Source organism: Annulohypoxylon truncatum (genome assembly GCF_022578515.1).
Source record: "Annulohypoxylon truncatum strain CBS 140777 unplaced genomic scaffold F4807scaffold_10, whole genome shotgun sequence".
Lineage (NCBI taxonomy): Eukaryota > Fungi > Ascomycota > Sordariomycetes > Xylariales > Hypoxylaceae > Annulohypoxylon > Annulohypoxylon truncatum.
Window position 1 is genome coordinate 478,548 of NW_025953796.1, and position 19,970 is coordinate 498,517.

Below are 19,970 nucleotides of genomic sequence, written 5' to 3' on the forward strand. Positions count from 1 at the left end.
TAAAGTTTTTAAAGTGAATCCATATTTGTCGGTAGAAGATGAAGCTAAACTTCCCAAGTCTCAAAGTTCGGGACACGCATCTGATAGCCTTAGACAAGGATTATATATGCCGGGAAAGTAGGTTCGCCAATCAGAATCTGCGACCCACGTTGGTTGATTTTTGGTTGGTTGCAACTCTATGAAGGACCTAGGTGAGGCTATTCACTATTTAACGACGAATCAATATAATTCCCATAGACTGACAAGCAGCAATACTTCCAACGTCATATGCAAATAAGTATAGCACGTTTATGATAAACACTTGCTCAAGAAGAGCAGTCGTAACTAAATACGTTATTTAGGACCTTGTAGGTTATCTTCCACACCATGGTGGTGTTAGGTATCAACCATATTTCAGGGGCTCGCTTACGTAACACACATCCCCTATAACATAACCAAGTTAAACAAAGAGCTATCTTCGTCTATCTCATATCTCAGTTCGCGAGAAAAACGGATATGGTTGAGCTTTAGGTAGGTATAAGAACCCTTTACCTAAGTTTGCATGAACTCAATGTATTATGCGGCTCTTTCAGAAATTAATAGGTCCGGGATGGTGGGCTCGAACACACCGACAAGGCCGTCTAGGTAGGTATTGCCATTCTAGAATTCGACATATTGGCTTAAGGGCAAATAAAGAGAGATGTGAGTGAAAGTATTGTATTTGTTCAACTTCCTGAGAATGATCTAATCTATGTGGAATCTTTTAACCATGTGAGTGACTCGCTTCTGTAACAAACCCCATTCATATGGTCCTACAACGAAAGTTGATGCATCCACAGACAGTCCTCCCATATCCCGAAGAATGTGAAACCACAGTATCTACCTAGTATTTATCAGGAAATGATGCTATGAATAATCATCAGCGCCGTGATGGTATCCAGCAAAAAGCTGAGGTACATGTTGATCTAGGTACCTACCTACCTATGAAGGGTTAACTGAAACATCCCTTCACTTCAAAGATGCATATAACCCATCAAAAGCCTCTTCCTGGATTTCTTACGCAATTCCTGATATATGGTGCCCACTAGCTACCACACGAGATGTATTCACACCCAACTTTGCTAAATTATTTAATTATCATCCCCTTGAAGAACAGTTGCCCACAGTTAAGGATTAGGAAGGAAAGTACACCTAAGAACCCATGAAAGCTTGGTTCTGGTCGACTAGGAGCACCACTTGCAAATGAGCACATTGAGGTACATTTGGTACAAGGGGGAAAATATTGATCATAGGTAGCTTTTCTATATTCTGGTTCTGGTCCATACGGCCATGTGAAATTGTATTTTGCCTCATTATCCTTGGCTGTAAATAACTGCTAATCAAAGGGATAGCGACGATATTACTAGAACCAACATCTTTTAACTTCTAGGTAGTTGGAACCATGATAATATATGAATCATCGGTGAGATTTAGTTAAAGTCATTGTAATTTTGTCCCTTCCTCAAGGAGACATTTTAAGGTATATCATGTGATAGAGGGTGCGTTGAATGTAAAATTCAGATATAAATGCAAGTAAGGTAAAATGAAATATACATGATTTCATTGTCAGGATTCTATCCGAATCTAAGATGGTTGCCGCGAATAATCATGTTCCAGTCTACTTATATATGTGCCATATTTCATGATCGTACGCGAGGCTACCGGCATAACCATTTGTCAGTTTAGCTATAAACGTTCCTTAAGAAGGGCATATTGTTCTTCTATCCTGAGATTAGAAAACCTGACAATAGGTACAAAATAACCCATCGTTAATATTCTTTAGTGATGTTCCGAGCTGAAAGGTAGATATTGTTTGTGTGGACAGTTTCAACGAGATTCAAATCGTGTGCCTGGTATGTTCATGATATGAACTCGCAACAAGTCGAGAAACTAGCTAAAAATTAGGTGGCTGAAGAGCTAGGGAGTTATGAAAAGGAACCAAATAAATGTTCAATGCCAGGGGATTCGCTGGTCGTCACCGACTTACCTAGCTTATCTATGGGAGAGCGGATGGGATCCCGAATTCTCCAGGTCCTATGGCCGCACGTGGAAATTCTGATGGCTATGTTTGTTTATAGGAATTTTGCGTCTCATGCTTTAGTGAATTCCGCGAGCTGGTCATTCAACCATTGCTATTTGCTTCAAATGAATCCATTAAAAACAAAGAAACCTACTCAAGACCTCCATCATTTACTAGAAAAGGGTTGATGTGGTAACTATTACAATGTGCTGCTCTTTTCCGGCATGGGAATAATAATTCATTGACAATGGTGCTGGGGCATTAGTTGGTAGATAGCAATGTCGCTACGCCCATGTCAAGATAGGGGATACATTGCGGCTCCTCGGCTAGCTTGGGCATCAATCTTCTCGGCCCATGCTTTTGAGATCGAAGCCAGGAACAGGACCCCAGCCCGTTGGGCTCACACGTAATTACTCCGGATTACTTTAATTGGAGTAGTACCTAGCCTGCCGAAGAGGCCAAAGCCAAAGCCCAGGAAACGTACCGCAATAATCTCAACTGGAAGGGTTTGAGCAACAATCCAACCTTGATAACCGGGCCCCATGTAATACGGATAAAATGGTCTCAGGCTAACGATCATCTGAGCTATGAATTGGGGATGTCTTCAACTGATAGTTGCCTACAGCCAGGGATTAAGAGGCAACCTTGAAGATACTCCTAAGCAAACACCACTTGTAGGCCAGTGCATTTCTGGTACGAAACAAAGTAGGTGTACGTAAAATCATGTACTATTCACACTTGATATTCCAGGTCTAGTCCACTGGTTCATGTATGCAAAGCTGTTATTTTTCTGTTATTTGGCCTCCTGATCCCTGGCTGCGTACCTACAACTACCAATCGAAGGGGTAGGGTCTCGGGGGTTCCGTAATAAGCCCACGTAAGTTGATTGATACCGTAGACAGGGAATGTCGTAAATTTCGACATACCGTTAGTCCGGCACGCGTCGAGCTGGAACTCACCGAAGGTAGGATCACACTGCAATTTGGCCTGGGTGGAGGTCAAAGAGGCTTGGAGAAAATCATTACTTCCATCACAAAACATCGAGAACTACTACTACGTAGTAGGGACCATCTGTACGATGCTCCTGACTGTTCTTTTTACTCGCGGTGAGTACATAGTAAGAATATCCTAGGTATGGCATGTGGAAATTAACGTAAGGTAATATCGATATCTTGCTGCAGCCAAGTGAGGTGTTACCCAGATTAGTGGCTTGACATAGCCCCCTAAAGTCCTAGCGACGGCTACAGTTAAGACATCCTAGGAGCTCTACACGCAGGAAGCATGTGCTATTTTTGCGTTCTCGCATATTACGTACCTATCCTAATCAGGAATAAGTAGCGACAGAGCTCGATGATGAATCTATTTCGTTCATTTTGACGATCTGTCTTTGCATCACATCATCAGTATGAAGAGAAATCTAGATATGTTCGACTTTGGGGCCAAAGTTTGAGGCAAGCTTGATCTCGTCCGAGCGGTGTCATAATGAGCCTCAAAGCGTCAAGCCAAGGGGAGAGGGTGAATTTGTCGTGATTATCTCAGCAGCGAAACGAGCTTGGGATTCTCCTATATGCATACCATACTAGTATTGCATAAACCATGCGTAAGGGCCCGCTATCTGAATATGTCTGACTAAGCTGGATTTCCACGCGGCCACATGGTGCCTTGCATACAACGCGGGGCAATTTTAGCTGAAGCTCCTTACGTAGACCTGAGCTCTCACATTTCATAGGTGCCTATTTTACATACCTATTAGTAGACCGGCCGATTCGATAATCGTTTCTTCACCTAGAATACAGTGATCGAGACACCCTTTGGGCCACCCCTTAGGACCAATTTGGCGAATCACCATTAGTGCCGTAAACGGTTTGCCCAGCATGGCCAACAATCCCTACGAAGGTAAGCCATAATAGCTTTGCTTGCCGTGTCCGCAAAACGAAGCCTCTCATTTTATACTAACACGATGGTCCACGCACAGTCGAGCACAACATCAAAGCGCCGGCACACCCGCCCCATAAGCGGCGACCCGACATGTCGAGCTTCACATCGCAACTGCACCAGATCTCTCGAGATTCTCCAGCTTCCAACGCACACTCGCACGTGGGCCCGACGCCCGTGGATGTCGCCGGGCTGTACCACCTCGTGCACGACCAGTTCGCGACGCTGTTCCAAGATGCCCCGACGTCCGAGAACCGGACCTTTCTCAACGGCCTCATGACCGAACTACAGAGCGACATCCAGGCGCCGCCGGACCAGATCCCGGGCGTCCGTCAAGAGTACCTCGATTCCCTGGACCGCGTGCCGAAGAAGCAGCTCAAGCAGGATGACAGCTGTCCAATTTGTGCCGAGAATTACTTAGATGATCCGTACCCGCTGGTTGTTGAACTGCCATGTCATGGCAGCCACCGGTTTGATCTTGAATGTGTCGGCCCGTGGTTACAGAGTAAAGGCAGTTGTCCTATGTGCAGGAAAGACTTGACGAAGAAGAAGGTCATCGAGATTCCGAAAGACGAGGAGGAAGAAGAAGATGATGTCGACGGACTGTATGGTTGAGATTTGCCGGTGGGACTTCTACGGAGGACTAGATATGGAGTTGGCGATACCCCAGGGGAGATGCAATTCACTCATTACACTTGGCTGCAGTGATGCACTAAAAGACGTGATCGGAGTTAACCGCATTATAGAGCTCGTGCGATACGTTGATGACAATGGATGGTCAGACGCCTAAACTCCTGATCTGAATGCGAATATGTACAGCTTCAGGAGAACCTGAGCTCCCGAGCTCGGCACCCGTACTTAAGCCAATTTGCTGTTCTTGGGCGCATTGCCACCACCACTAGCCTTCTTCTTCTGCCCACCAGTCCTCTTGTCCTCCTCTTTGCCTCTGCTCGCTTCGGCGAAGTCTTTATTTGCGGGGCTCTCTTCTAGAGGGTTGCCGTTGCTCTCCTCCGCAGCAGCCTTCTTTTCGGTGTCAGGGTCCGTCTTGTTAGGATTGAAAGCGGCGTCTTGCTTCGTGGCGACATCTTCGTCTGTCCCGCCCTGAGTGTACTCGTGCGATTTGGGCTTAAGTGATTCACGGTCCATGTCATCTTTGTAGGGCGCGCGCAATGCAGATGACTGGTGGACCTGCCTGCTAGCAGCAAGACGGACGGTGGTGGATGTGGTGGATGTGAGATGGGGAGTAGCCCGAGCTCGTAGAGCTGTACGCAGAATCTTGTAGCTCGACATGACTTCGATAGGAGTTGCTGAATTGGAAATAAATGTAACTTCCAGGTTACTTGTAGGTCAAAAGAAGTTTGGGATTGAGAGTTTATACATTCAATGTTTGTAGGCGTAGTTATGATTTGATATCTTTAATAAATTCGTCGTAATGACGTCACTCGATTCAATAAGAGTACAGAGTACAGAGCAAGGGCAACGGGCGGAACATAGCTAGGGAGCTCCACTTTGGACTCGTAACACCTCGATGTCGTAATCCTTTTCAGAAGAAATTAAGTTTAGTTCGCTTCATTGTTTTAACTTCATCTTCAAGCAGCCTCATATCTTTCCACCTGCCTCCTCTTCTAAACATACACTAAGTAAATATCTACCTGTGTATTACCTCGTGACCTTCCCACCAGCAATCTGCCTCCTCGAAGTTTAGTAGGATGGCTTCAATTCTTTACGACACCCCAATGGCTTATTGCTTGATACGAACTTTAGTCAAGTGATTACATGCCCCTTTCTGTCTTCAAACTTATCGAAACCTAATACAATGCTTGGAATAATCTATTATCGCTGGTGCTACGCGACTACGTACCTGTTATCGGCAAGGCCGTTTATATACGATTCTCAGGACTACAATTACTCTATACTGCCCAGGAGAGTATGGCAGAAAACCATGAACTATACGAAGAGGGACACTGAGTCCCCTTGCCGGCATCACTAAAACTGAGGCGTAAGGTGAAGTGGTAAGCAACTCTCTATTCCAATGCTCATCATATGTACTCATTAATGTTTGCAACACCCTACATTATCGACTAAGCACCTAAATATATACAAGAATTTTAAGCCCCCTTAATTATCAATATTTCTTATCTCCCTCAACCAATCTTTTCCCCTCTAAACCAGCAATGCGGCGACCACAGCAAGGCCAGCAGCGACCCTGCCGTCGGCTGTGAAAACTCCGCCAGCCTGTTGGGATACAGTTGTGGTGACAGCAGGAGCAGAAGTGACGGGTGCATCATTGTTTGAGTCGTCGGTGGTAGAGCTAGAAGTGGTCGAGCTTCTCGAGCTTGTTGAGCTCGTCGATGTCGTCGATGTCGTTCGGCTGCTGCTACTCGTGGATGCCAAGTCTACGGTGCTAGTAGTCGTCCTTGTTGTCGTGCGGCTAGTGGTGGAGGTGAAGGCGGTGGCACTGGAGAAATCCGAGAAACTGCTTCCACTGCAGTCGTCGCCTAGGTCGCAGCAGTACCCATCGTCGGTACATGTGCCGAAGTCAGGACAGTAGTGAAGCCCGTCAGAACAGCAAGTTCCGTCTATCGGCATACAGAGATCTCCGCATTCCGTCTCGCCAATATCACAATCGGCGTCGTCATCGCTAGAACCACTGCATATTTCGCCTTCAGGACAACACGCGTTCGGAATGCAGTAATAACCTTCTAGGCAGTACTCATCGGTACTGTCGTTACAGCATACACTGTCGGAGGGCATGCAGCCATTTTCGCATGTGACGTAACCCGTTTCACACGTTGCAAAAGAATTGAGGAGGTTAGATTGAGCTAGGCTCTTTGGTAGGCCAGAGCGCGCTCGTGGTGTTGCAGCAAGAGCAACTGGCGCAACGAAAAGAACGAAGTTTCGGGTATGCATCGTGATTTTGGTATCGGAGAGATCACTGGCGTGACGGTTGAGTTCTGGATATCTATGATCGAAAGAGGTGCCCCAGGGGGGTAAACTTTCGTGGCGACGCTCATGGCCAGCACGCGCCTTTTATCTTCCGTCCTCTCGCGACCTCATCTCGCCCCGATCCCAAACTGGCACAACGACTCACTGCGAAAACCCCTCGACTGCCTGGCTAGGCTGACAAGCTAAGGGGCTAGCATAATCTCGAGGCCAGGAAGCTGCACCTCTATGGCAAGGATGTTGACCCGCCTGGCTGTCACAATTGCACAAGAGCTCCAATAGCTGAACGTCTTTTTCTAATTAGTAGTCTCGGCAAGCCTCCAGAGGTTCGGGGGAATCCACGTCGGTATGACTACGAGAAAAGATGGATGGAGCATCGTGGATATTCACTTATGGTGATTCGGTAAAAGCGTTTATTAGCGCAAATAGCTTTTCAGCTGAGCGTCCTTGGCGATATCTGGTGGCTTTTGACTTTCGCCCCCAATACCTCGTTTTCCTATTATGCATTGAGTGGCGGCGGGGGGTATCTTCTAACCACAAGGCAATATGAGCACAAAAAAAAAAAAAAGCTAGTACAGGCGACCGCGAACCTCGGATCAGCAAACACTGAATCTCGAACATGGCCAGTATGAGGAAATGTGCGATTATCTCATTTGACAGTAAGTGGACCTGCCTTTTACGAGCTTTGGTCTAGGTCTAATCGCGCTTAGAACTATAGCGGTTACTGAGCTGAAAAGATCCCTGAACGAAAAGCAATCATTTGTGGTTATAGTCACAGCTTGCCAAAACCATCTCACCGATGTCTGTCATCTGATGAAATATCAAGGGCCAGCTAGCCTCACTACTAGCGGAATCAGGACACGCTAGGCTGACAGCCGCAATGCAGAAGTACTAAGCGAAAATAAGAAGTTAAATTTGACTGCCAAGGCCTGAAGAAGATTGAAAACTCATCTTCAGATTTTGCCTATAGGTTTGTATTTTTCTGTTTACTTCGACGCGGCGATGGGCCCCTGATTCGACATCAGATGCTATGACAAAACTCTTATTTCCCCCTTTTTTCCGACAAACATATATCTACCTACACAAGAGTCACTTGTGTTCTATATACGAATAATAGTCATCTGTTCAGAGATGCCTTGACACATTCAAACCAAGTGGTTAGAATAGGAGAAGGTAAATTACATCTCGACCCCCAAACAATCTCTATGATTAGGTAGCCATGTAATATGCACCTTGATGTGCTGGCAGCTTCGCCTCCTTCCGAAGTTTATCTACGCCAATGTTCTAATGAGATACCGGAAACCCGTCGGTTCGTTGCAAGAACCGGGTCATAGGTTCAAAGGAGAATATAGACGGCCCGCCAATATATCGCCCACTATCGGGATCTCAGATCCGACTCACCTTCATACAGCCGGGACTACCCGATGACCCCATCAGATGTGAATTTGAGCTATGCACGTTAGGCAATTTAGATCAGGATCTGGGCTACTGAGCCTCGTCATATGTCTATGGAGATCCCAACTATACGAAGAATATAGAGGTGAAAGGCAGGTGTTCCCAGTGATCACCAACGGGTACAAAGCGTTATATCGGTTTCGATACATTCAAACGTAGGAATCTCTAACGAGAATGAAACTGGCCTCAGCAAAACGGCGTACCTATAGGCCTGACGGGTTCCAGCACTAGGCACTAGGACCAAGGTGTGCTTGATCAATGCAAACCTAAACCTCCAGCACGTTCATATGAACGTAACCCTCGCTGATTCACTCCCGTGTCAACCTCGCTGGGTCGACGCTATATATATACATATCGATCAGCAATATGTCGACAAGAGGAACTGCGAAATGCCGCGTACGCGGGACATATTCAGCTTGGCCTCTAGCACTGCCGCATGGCTAGCAATCGCGGCACCGCCGAGAGGAAAAGCGCTACATTTACAGGCTTGTAGACACTTCCGATGAGCTGATTGAAATTACTCCTGGTTGAAGACGGAGGCGAGTGAAGTGAGAAATCACCTATTACTAGTAGCGATTACCGAAAGCTTGTGGAAATAGTATACCAACGGGATACAAGAATATCTTGCGTCGATCTTGGTTCAGGCCCTTTTGGATAGTTCAAGAAGCAGTGCTGTCTAAGACAACTGTTCTAATGGTACAGGACCGAATTATGGCTATGGAGTCCCTGTATCTCCTCAAGAATACGTCTGCTTCGGAAAAGCATACCTGGCCTCTCTCACCCGCGTTCTATGGCATGATGCAAGGTGGCATTGCTACCAACATGGTGGACCTAATGCATCGTTTCGGACCACGCCTCTTTTCCAGCAGGCGTTAAACCATCTCTCGACTCCTTAGTAACTTGTATACGATCCTCACACATGCGCTTCGATGGAGACAGGCTACATATGAGCATGATATGATCTATGGGGTGCTGGGGATGACTACCTACCTACCTACGTTACCCGAGCTGTCGAGTTATTTAGGTCCAGATTATTGGGTTCCACACGAGACGGTCTTCTGGCATCAATTCCGCTTCTTAATTGAGAGGATTGACGATCTAGGATGCTTGGGCTGACGGGAAGACATGGTCCCCAGCACTCCCACTCAGGTGTCCGGTTTGAAGCCAATGAAACCAATAGCTACACCAAAGAAGGGGTTATGCTCAACGGTTTCGTTTTGCATACATGTACGATGCATGGTAGTTGACGGATGGTCGTTTGTAACATGTGTGAAGAGAGTTTGCTACCCGTATTACGGAGAACCTGGAGAGTTCTATGATTACTGGACAATTTCAATGACGAACCATTGAAACCATGGAGCCAATTGAAGAGATTACCCTTAGGCTAAGCGGTGCCTCGGTGAGTAAGATATTCTTGTGGAAGCTTTCTTACTGAGTGTTATTTCACTGCCTGAAGACCTGCTTCAAAATTCAACCTCATGGGAACGGTAGATTACTATTCTATCTCATCTCGAGATACCTCCAATCAGCAGAAGAAAAATATATATAATAACAATGAAAGGATTATTCCCCAAGGCAATCTTGGGAAACTGTTATTCATCATGGGGGTAAGATATCCTGGATACATAACCAGTGGCAGGATTATTGAAGGCTTGCATGATAACGTGGCATGCGCACTAGGGGACGGTCCTCACCGTGGATTCTACGACCTCTCGGGGAAGGCTATTCATGTTTATTCGGGGCTATGCGATTTAATAATATAGATCAGTGTGAAGTAGGTAACGAGGAGTTCGAGACTAATTTCTACTTTAAAGATTGGTGGGATTACATGGCACTGGATCTTCTAACACTTATCCAGACGATGAGATTGCAGACAGGCAATATTCAGCAAGGCAAGAAGGTCAAATAAACTATGACTTCCATAGGTGTCACCTTATTACGGATCATCGGACTTAAAGGCCGATGCTATTCATAGAGGGGCTCGATTCTGCTAAACCTTAGTGGAAGCAATTTTAGGAGATTCATGACGAGGCCTCAACTTTAATTCCAGCGACGAAGATTAACCTTGGACGAAACAGGTGCTCTACAGTCTACTAACTGTGACAGCTAATCTATGCATCCAGTTAATACACTCAATAACTTCGGACGGGATTTTAAGATGGACTGTGGGTTTCACCCACGAGCAAACTCCAACCCTCTGTTTACTAGATTTTTGACAGGGGAGATTATGATAGTTGTAATCGTGACTCTCACTTCGTGTTGCGGCCGCCAGAAACTATCGGAGACTGAACAAACTTGGACACCGCAGCTTGCATAGAGCCTATTGTTTGCATCTCGCATACCACGGCTACTCAGAATGAGAAGACAGTTCGTATTTTCTTGCACCTGGATATGGTGACGGTCCCCGAGCCGACTATCCCTGCGTATGCGTGTATGTAAGCCATGATGCCAATTGGATTCCAGTCATTCTATTTTCCCGTGTCTTCTGATTTCAGAAATTTCATGTTCTGCTATCTCTTCCGCCATCGTATACCACCTACAGCCGACCCGGTTACGGCCGTGATAATCCCCCCTAGAGGATACGGCCTTGAGTCCACGAACACATCATAATGTCTACCTCAGTAGATACTGTCGCCAACTCCCTCGATCTGACGCGATCCTGGGAAGACAAGGGGCTCTACGACATCGACCTCACCAAGACCGCATTCGAAGTACACTCGACCACGCATCTCTGCCGCGACGAAGACAACAACAACGAGTACCCCTCAGGACTGAAGCTATACCTAGTCATCCTATCCCTCTGCCTAGCCGTCTTCCTCGTCGCGCTCGACCAAACCATCATCGCCCCCGCCCTAGGCGCCATCACGGGCGAGTACGGCAGCGTCAAGGACATCGGGTGGTACGGGAGCTCGTACCTGCTGACGTCGACGGCGCTGCAGCCGCTCTACGGGAAGGTGTACCGCGTCTTCGACATCAAGCGCGCGTTCCTCGGCGCCGTCGCCGTCTTCGAGGTCGGCAGCCTCGTGTCGGCGGCGGCGCCCGACTCCGCCTCCTTCGTCGTCGGCCGCGCCGTCGCCGGCATGGGCACCGCCGGCCTGTTCTCGGGCTCCATCGTCATCCTCTCGTACGCCCTGCCCCTGCGCCGCCGCCCCTTCATGTTCGGCATGTTCGGCTGCATGTGGGGGATCGCGTCCGTCGCCGGCCCGCTGCTCGGCGGCGCCTTCACGGATCATTTGACTTGGCGCTGGTGCTTCTACATCAATTTGCCGATCGGGGGCTTGGCGATGGTGGTTATTTCCTTCTTTCTGAATATTGCGCGTGTGAATAATCCGGAGAATAAGACCTTGTTCGAGAGGGTTCTGGAGCTGGACTTGCTAGGAGCCGTGGTCTTGATCCCGGCGATTATTTTGTTTCTTCTGGCGCTTCAGTGGGGTGGTGCTCAATACGCTGTATGGATCTATCTGTGATATTTAGGTATAGCCTCGCTCGTGTCACTAACTCGAGATCTCACAGTGGAACGATCGACGTATTGTTGGCCTATTCGTAGGTGCTGGTATTATGATCTTGATATTCATAGGCATCGAGCACTACCAACAGGATAAGGGGCTACTCCCGCCTCGATTCTTCAAGAATAGGAACTTGCTATGCGCTATGTTGGTAAGCATACCTATTTTCATTGTACCTAGTCACCAATAACGAGAAACCAAGACGTCACTCACTTTTGGGACCTTTTGTGCGTCGCAATTACTTACTTTACACACAGTTCTCCCTCTTCTTCGGCGCCTCCTTCTTCCCCCTAATCTACTACCTCTGTAAGCGCACCCCTTTTATCCTAACCTAACCCCTCCCCGCATGGAACCAAGCCTCTAACCCCCTTCCAGCACTCTACTTCCAAGCCATCCAAGGCGACACCGCCGTCCACGCCGGCATCAAGCTGCTCCCGCTCCTAATGTCCGTCGTCCTCAGCTCCATCGTAAGCGGCGCCCTGATCACCGCAACAGGGTACTACAACCCCTTCATCCTGTTCGAAACAGCCCTAATCGCCATCGGCGCGGGCCTAATCACAACCCTCGGCCCTTCGACCCCCTCCGCCGCCTGGTTCGGGTACCTCGTGCTCGACGGCCTAGGCACCGGCGTCGGGTTCCAAGCCGGGGTAATCGTAGCCCAGAACTCCCTCCCCTCCTCCTCCTCCTCCTCACAGGCTCAACTAATCCCACAAGCCACCTCCTGCGTAAACTTCTTCCAATCGCTAGGCGGCGCGCTCTTCATCGCGATATCGCAAACCGTCTTCCAAAACGGCTTCATCTCTTCCCTATCGCGCCTCGCGCCTACGCTCGACCCGGCCCTCTTCACGCACAGCGGCGCGGGCCAGGTGCGCGAGGTCCTCGCTTCCGTCGGCCGAGAGGATATGCTGGATGCCGTGCTGCAGGCGTATACGGCGGGTCTGCGCCGCACGTTTTGCATTGCTGCTGGCGCGGCTGCGGTCGCGTTCGTGGCGGCGCTGGGGTTGGAGTGGAAGAAGATTGGGAGGAATGACGGTGGAGAAGGAGGAGGTGGTGGTGGTAATGGTGGCGGAGGGGGGAGAAAAGGGGCGATTGCGCGGGGTTTGTACGAGTACCAGCGGGCGTGCACGCCGGCGCCTGAGTTCGATGCTTTGTTCGAGGGTGCGGGCGAGTTGCATGCGGCGAAGTTGAGGAAGAAGGGGGTTAGGTAAGGGAGCGTGGGTTATTTGCTTTGTTAGGTATCTGGGAATGTAATGGGGATCTGCATGGATGGATAAGATGCTTTTGATGTAGATGGGTTTGTAGGCGTTTGGTTTTACGATGTGGAAGAGGCGACATACCATGTTATTCGTTCTCAGACACCATCGCAGAAGCTCATTAAGTTACATCGAGGCGTCCAGGCCAATGTCTAGGTAGACAAGGGAATTCCGTAGATCAGCACATTGCCGATAGTGACGCTGTTCTCATTTCAACGCTCTACCCTACTTTTTCTCTACCTAAAATACCGTGAGATCGAACCTCCCATACGGCCAAACCACTTACAAATCCAACAGAGATCGTTAATGAAGGAATATTCCCAAGGATATTACCAAATCAGACCCAGTCAATGGAAATCCTGATACCAATCCTCATTTTCCTCCTAACAATCCAAACGAAACCAAGCCTCATACCATTGTACCGTAATTCAAATGTAATACATTGTATCTTTCAAGTTTTGGTGGATGTTACGAACCGGCACGCGGTTTGAACTACCAACGGTGGATATGGATTCGGTATCCGAGCGGTCAAAGTAGTCGGACAAGTACACTCGCTGACGAGTGCAGACAATGTCGGCGTAATATGCTGGAGGGCATATGCTGACTGCTTTGGTAGCCCGACCGAACAAGTAACACATCTCATGCGTTAACGTCTGTAAACCATCCGCTGCCCCTGTTCCCTGTTTGGAACGGAAGATTTCGTCCAGCAAAACAGTGTAATGTGCGGGACGCGCCGTGCCTACATCATATTCTAGGTTAGTATACGGCGTAGCGGATAGGTTGAATGTGGAAGATGTTACCTTGCAAGGCCTGGTGGGCGGTGAGGAAGAAATCCCAAACTGTAGCCTGGGTGACTCCACGGTCGACTACTGTGCCATTCTTGATGTTCCTGGAATTTGTCATGTGCGCCTCGCTCGTTGGATAAAAGCGTGTTTGATGACGCTTCACTGAGACGACAATCGTGAGCTTGGCTGACTGGTTCGGCGGATATAGGGCAGCACAGGCTGCTCGTATTGAAGGTAGCTCCTTGTCCAAGACTTGGCTGAACTGACCCTCAGATACCCCATCTCGGTAGATTAAGATGTTCTGCGGCAGCTGGCCTTTGTTGTTCTTCTTCCAAAGACCTAGGCGTTCGCGAAACTTTTCTGTGAGAAGCGTCTGGTCGAGCATCTCCTGCTTCGAAACCTGCGACCAAGCCACAGCAGGCCATTGCCCGAGGTCCTGATCGACACTCGAAACCATCCCGACTAAGCTTGGCAGATGATCGGTGTTTTTCCCTAAATTGGTCGGATGAGTTACATCGTACCCGACAACCATTGTCTTTCCTTCCTTGATAATTGGGACGTCGTTACTCAGTCTGTGGTTTGCGCCTCCCATCTTGAGATTTACTTTTAGCGCAACGTTGGCGAAATACTGAAGTTGCGACTTCACAATGTTGGCCTGCAGAACACAAACTGTGGGAATTCCGAACTGAACATCGCCTAGAAGTTTGACAGCATTATATATCGCTGAGTCTGTCTTCCTACCAGGAAGAATAACGAACAGCATGTCAGGAGGGTCTTTTTCGAGCCTCTCGAACTTATCCTTCAATATCGCTAATGGTTCTGCCCCTCTTGGGATATAGGAATCAGAAGGTGGTTTATACGGACCACCGGAGGTGATGTTGATGCCCGTCCTTCCCATGTGTTCGATGAATGCCCTCATGGCAGACTGTATTTGTCCATCGGGATTGCCATAATGAATAGTAAGCCAGGTAAACTTGTTGATTGGTCGACCAGGCTTGACAACTTTGACCTGTTTCATATTCCAACCCCCCTCAAAGGTCTTGACATTAATCTTTTTGTTCCGGGGGTCGAGGTAAGCAATATCAGGAGCCATGAGTTCACGCCCCGTCACCGTCAAGAGCTCCTTGCCAGCAGTAACCCTGAATTCCGCCTAATACAATCAGCAATCAGGGCCAAATCGCACTCGCTATTGAGAATTATTGCTTACAAGTTTGGAGTTGCCGTCAAGGCCCAGAACTTTACGACCCACAGTACTCAAGGACATTGCGTTGGCCCAGGGCGACCGACAAGCATACAATATCATATTTGCGGTCTCGTCAGCCGTAGTCTTACGTCTCAGAACCTGGCCCTCGATCACTTGGACCAGCTCTGCAGGCCAATATGTGGGCCTCTGGCGGTTATATTTCACCACTGGATACCTGTCATCGGGTCGGTACCCGTACTCTACGCAATTCTTAGTATCAGCGTTGAGAGAGGGGAGAGGGAACACGTACTCTGCAGATAATATTGCGCGACCGTGCAGTACTGGCCCGTTTTTAGGCCAGGAGGAGCATCGCCGTTCAAATAGAACGAGACCTCTGAAGGTCGGGCACCGTCACGCTTCACCCTTGGCCCATTCGTGGTACCTCTACCGTCATTCATCATCGCGACGCCCACTATTAGCTTCTTGAAAGATCTTTCCTTCGATCCCGGTACGGTCTTGTCCGGCAGGACCCGGCATATACAGCGAAGTCCCGACAGGAACTTATTGAGATCTCTAGGGTTGTTTGTCCCATAATCCTCCATCATTTTAGATGCGAGTCCCGCAGGACGGAATACGCCGTGACTGACGTTTGCATTCAGAAGTAGCCGGCCTGTCGCGGGTCTAGCACTCTGAAAATACCCACGAATAACGGTATTAAGATCGGGATAGCCCAAAGAGTTCTTCTCTGAGTCCATATCCAAGGGGAAGTATCGACTGCGACCCACAGAGCCGACTCTATCGTTGGCTCGTGCCCAATACCCAGTGATGATTCCAAGGGCGTCAATAGCCTCTGCGAACCTAGGGAACTTTTGTTCCTCTCCAGGTGGCGCCTGCATCGATCCAATATAGGTCCTCAGAGCATCCATGTTGATATCGGGCGCAGTATCGAATATGACATCGTATATATCGTTCTTGCCCTCTTCGGTATAAGCGATTTCGACCTTTTTGTCACTGGGCAATTTAAGGGGGGCCGTAGAAACAACCTGTGCTTTGAATTCTGTCGCGTAGGGAATTCCCTTAGCAACCTGATCCAAGGCCGACTTGATAAGAGACCGGAGTTTCATCCCTTTAGCCTCCTTACCCTTATCATTTCCGTCTTTATCGCCGTCGCCGTCGCCGTCGCCGTCTCCATCCCCGCCTTTGCCCTTGCCCTTCCCCTTGCCTTTGCCTTTTCCTTTTCCTTTTCCTTTTGCTCCAGGTTCTTCTTTGGGTGATTCTGTGTCCTCCTTCTTCTCACCTTTCTTGTGTTCCCGTGTTCGTATTGTATAGCTATATAGCGATGGGGTCTTCACATCCAACGCGAAGTAATTGGCCCAAAGTGTTACCTCGGTACCTTTGGTACCATAAGCGGGCCGAAGAGGTAAATTCTCTCCAGACTTGGGCTTCGCGCCCTTGGACACCTGAAGGGCAGCCATTTTGGCTGTCATATCTAAGTCCTTAAGGATCTTATCCTCCAGTTGAGTCACAGCGGGATCCGGCCTGGGCACGGCATTCGCCCTACATTCTGTCAGCGTTGAATGGGTGATAGAATGGACCTCAACTTACCTAAATACTTTATCCTCGCCCATGAACTTATCCCCGCGGCCGCGGCCGCCACCCCGTCCGCCCCGGAAATCGCCTCTACCTCGGCCCCCTCCTCCTCCTCCTCCACGGTAGTCGCCACCGCCTCGTCCACCACGATAATCACCACCGCCTCGTCCGCCACGGTAGTCACCGCCATATCCTGGTCCGGAAAATGTGGCACCACCGCCGCCACGTCCTCCAGAAGAGTCTCCTCTTCCTCGTCCTCTGCCGCGATCACCACGACCTCTACCTCTACCACGGTCGGCCATGGCAGTCGCTGAATGATGAATCAGAAACTAGAATGAAGGAAAACTTATGTCAAGATCGGTAGGTACGTCCAGATACGTGTGACAGGAAACTTTGCTACAGATACGACGTGATAATCCTGTTAAAAGATTATGAGCTGTCGAACTTTATGATTTGGCTCACTTGTGGATATATGGGTGACAACGGAATGAAAAATGAATTATTGATTAGCTGACAGGGAAGAATATGTATATATAGAGAGAGTGCAGGCGTGTGTGTGTGCGTTGGTTCTTTAGGTACTCAGGGTAGTTCGTGTTCTGCAAGCAAGAGACCACGTTTGAAAAAATGATTGTGGTTCGCTTGCTAAAGCGACAAAGGCGTTTGGCTAGGAAGCAACAGAAAACGGTATGGCAGTCTGAGATGTAGGAAACCTAAGGCTACTGCACAAGAGCGTTGATTCAGCAGATTAGTTACATACCAAATGTGGTGGTGATATGGTTGCGTTGTGGGGTAAAAGCAAACAACGACAACTTTTCCAAAGACTGCTCTGCTTATACAGCTAGGGTGACCTAGAAACTTAAGTAGATGCTTAAGTAGATGCTCAAACGGGGTAGATGAGGCTCAGATGGTGCGGGTGTGGGTGGGTTGCTGTAGATATCCAAAGTAGGACTGTTGCCGAGACTCTAGCCAGTAGGTAACTCAAAATAAACCGAATACGATAGGAGATGAGGGATTGATGTCTCCCAAACAGAGAAGAATGCGAACTTCTGAATAATAATTACTTTTCAGACGTCCATACAACTCCCCGTCTCTAGGAAGTTGTGATAGAGACGGTAGGAGAGGAACTTAAAAGAAGAGGATGGAGGGGGTATAAAGAGCTACTAGGGCATCTGAAGCTGCAAGGCCCACCCTGCCAACAAGAGGGACCATGGATAGAATGGACCCATTAACTCAAGATATGTAGGTACATACAAGTACATCTCCTTAGGCATAACCTACCTAGTACATGAGGTTACGCAAGTTACCTACCATCCGCATCACAAACGGGCCGCAGTTCTCATTTCCATTTCCCTACTCATCAAGTCTTTTACTTTTTCAACCTTCGTTGAAAATTACAAGCGGTGAAAGGATGCAAGTAGTTGACCTTCTCCCCGATCGCCAAGCTGCTTAACCATTTACGGCTTGGCGGGATAAGTACCGCGCATTTGCGTTCCGCGAGTATGGTACAGGTATCCTTGTCTTAGGTAGGTAGCCCTCACGCCCCCTGCCCTGTGTGGCGTTATCCAAGCTCAGCTACGTCCTGCATGAAAGCGAAGAAACGTCACTATGCGGGAAGTGTTCGAGGAAGAGGAAAAAGAAGCAACGAAGTCAGTACTCGTTGGCGATTGTTTCATAAACTAAAGTAATTTTTACTACACTCTTAGCTCCATCCAAGATATTATATTAACGTTATTGCAATTTTGGTATCATGGGTATCTCACTTGAAGATTGTCCCAATTAGTTTCTTAGAATAAATAGTACCCGTCACACCCACCTATTAACAGATTGGTTAGGAAAACTTGTCCAACAAGGTCAAATCACCGACATGAATATCAAATTTATTAAGTTCGTTCGCAGGCAATAATGTGAATGTACTTACTATGTACAGATTATCAGCAATACCTACCTACCTAACTTCCCCTCCAGCATAATATGACATGTCTCTTTTAAACAGCAAAACCCCGTCAGCTCACTACAATTACAAACAGCCATTTATGTCAAAGCTAGCCACTTTATGAGTCATTGGGACTAGGCAGCAGAGGCAGCTAGAATTTCCAACAGGTTTTTGTCCATTCCGTATTAACGACCACCCAATGATCTTACGTATTATATTAATTCTATGATCGAACGCAACACTTTCATGCGAGTATTGTTCTTTGATTGGATTTGCCGTTTGGAATATGGGGTATAAGATTGCGAAATACTCAAGGTTTAATCGACTCGTTCTTGACATCTCATAGAATCGGTTATGCACGCCCAGGTGTGTAACCCATTGGATCCATGGATACTTCACATCCCACATCCCAATGGTTGCCCAAGTACCTACATACTCTATCAGTCCAGCAAGTGGTTTTGAACTCCATACCTAGCTAGCACTCGGGCAACTATTCAAGCATCTCTACTATCCGTGGATACTCGATATATCTACTTGAGCAAAGGAGCCCTCGTCTTCACTTTATAAAATATGGTAATAGCAAACGGGTACATGAATCAGCCTCAACTATCCGACAAGTAGCCCTACGCCATCCTGGCCATCCTGGCCATCCGTACGCATTATGCAAACTACCTAAAGCCACCCCACAATTTATTCTCAGGTTACAAGATCTGCGGACAATGTCTTGACGAGGTGGAAAAGAGCCTCTTATTGGAGAACAAGAACCGTCCTCGCATGTCGGACCCCCCTAATAATTGAGCGACACGTCAAGCCTTCGAGCCTAAATCATTTTACATCCTCCCGACAACCATTCGGGATCCAAATTTCTCGTGTCCTCTGACGATATGAAAGGCAGGCAGGTAGCGGGTAGTAATCCGATAGAACTCGTTGCACATCTTAACCCAACTGAACCCCATGGGGACACTTAGTACAAGATGTTACCGGACCGGCCCGCGTTGCACGCCATCAATCTCCACAGTCCCCGAGTTACGAGGGCGGCGGAGATACTAACTTACCTACCAAAAGCCAGTCTAGTTTCTAACACAGCAATAGTGTGAGTTTGGGGCTACTTGCACGTGCTCTTTGAATCAAGCAAGTCAACGAGGAATTGGTGTAATGCGACGCCTTTATGCATTCCAGCGTTGTTCTCACTGGCTCGGCACTCGCCTCGGTAACATCCAGAACCGCGTTCCCTATTGCATAACCTTCTGCGAACGGGGGATAGCTACATAATTCGGCTACCATTTGACCTACATATGTACTTGCTGGTGGCGTGATTTTCTGGCGGGTGGTCTACATGTAGGTATAAC

General features: G+C 48.1%; 5 protein-coding genes across 5 annotated transcripts; 2 read left to right on the forward strand and 3 right to left on the reverse strand.

Annotated features, from left to right (window-relative positions):
* Positions 1-3,716: 3,716 nt before the first annotated feature.
* Positions 3,717-4,710, forward strand: F4807DRAFT_30223 (uncharacterized protein). Its single transcript, XM_047994950.1, has 2 exons — positions 3,717-3,934; positions 4,014-4,710. The coding sequence occupies exons 1-2, from the start codon at positions 3,913-3,915 to the stop codon at positions 4,586-4,588; spliced, it is 597 nt and encodes a 198-aa protein (XP_047855781.1). The 5' UTR covers positions 3,717-3,912; the 3' UTR covers positions 4,589-4,710.
* F4807DRAFT_30226 (uncharacterized protein) lies at positions 4,710-5,372 on the reverse strand. The gene has a single exon (XM_047994951.1). It carries the CDS (start codon positions 5,261-5,263, stop codon positions 4,832-4,834), a length of 432 nt encoding a protein of 143 aa, XP_047855782.1. The 5' UTR covers positions 5,264-5,372; the 3' UTR covers positions 4,710-4,831.
* A 678-nt stretch (positions 5,373-6,050) lies between these two features.
* Positions 6,051-7,095, reverse strand: F4807DRAFT_30232 (uncharacterized protein). Its single transcript, XM_047994953.1, has one exon. The coding sequence runs from the start codon at positions 6,881-6,883 to the stop codon at positions 6,137-6,139; it is 747 nt and encodes a 248-aa protein (XP_047855783.1). The 5' UTR covers positions 6,884-7,095; the 3' UTR covers positions 6,051-6,136.
* Positions 7,096-10,774: 3,679 nt separating this feature from the next.
* On the forward strand, positions 10,775-13,085 carry F4807DRAFT_466568 (MFS general substrate transporter; the record flags this gene model as incomplete). The annotated part of the gene is made up of 4 exons (XM_048002406.1): positions 10,775-11,820; positions 11,885-12,028; positions 12,135-12,183; positions 12,253-13,085. Exons 1-4 carry the CDS (start codon positions 10,981-10,983, stop codon positions 13,083-13,085), a joined length of 1,866 nt encoding a protein of 621 aa, XP_047855784.1. The 5' UTR covers positions 10,775-10,980.
* Positions 13,086-15,058: 1,973 nt separating this feature from the next.
* F4807DRAFT_30330 (uncharacterized protein) lies at positions 15,059-16,683 on the reverse strand. Its single transcript, XM_047994961.1, has one exon. It carries the CDS (start codon positions 16,583-16,585, stop codon positions 15,359-15,361), a length of 1,227 nt encoding a protein of 408 aa, XP_047855785.1. The 5' UTR covers positions 16,586-16,683; the 3' UTR covers positions 15,059-15,358.
* Positions 16,684-19,970: the final 3,287 nt, after the last annotated feature.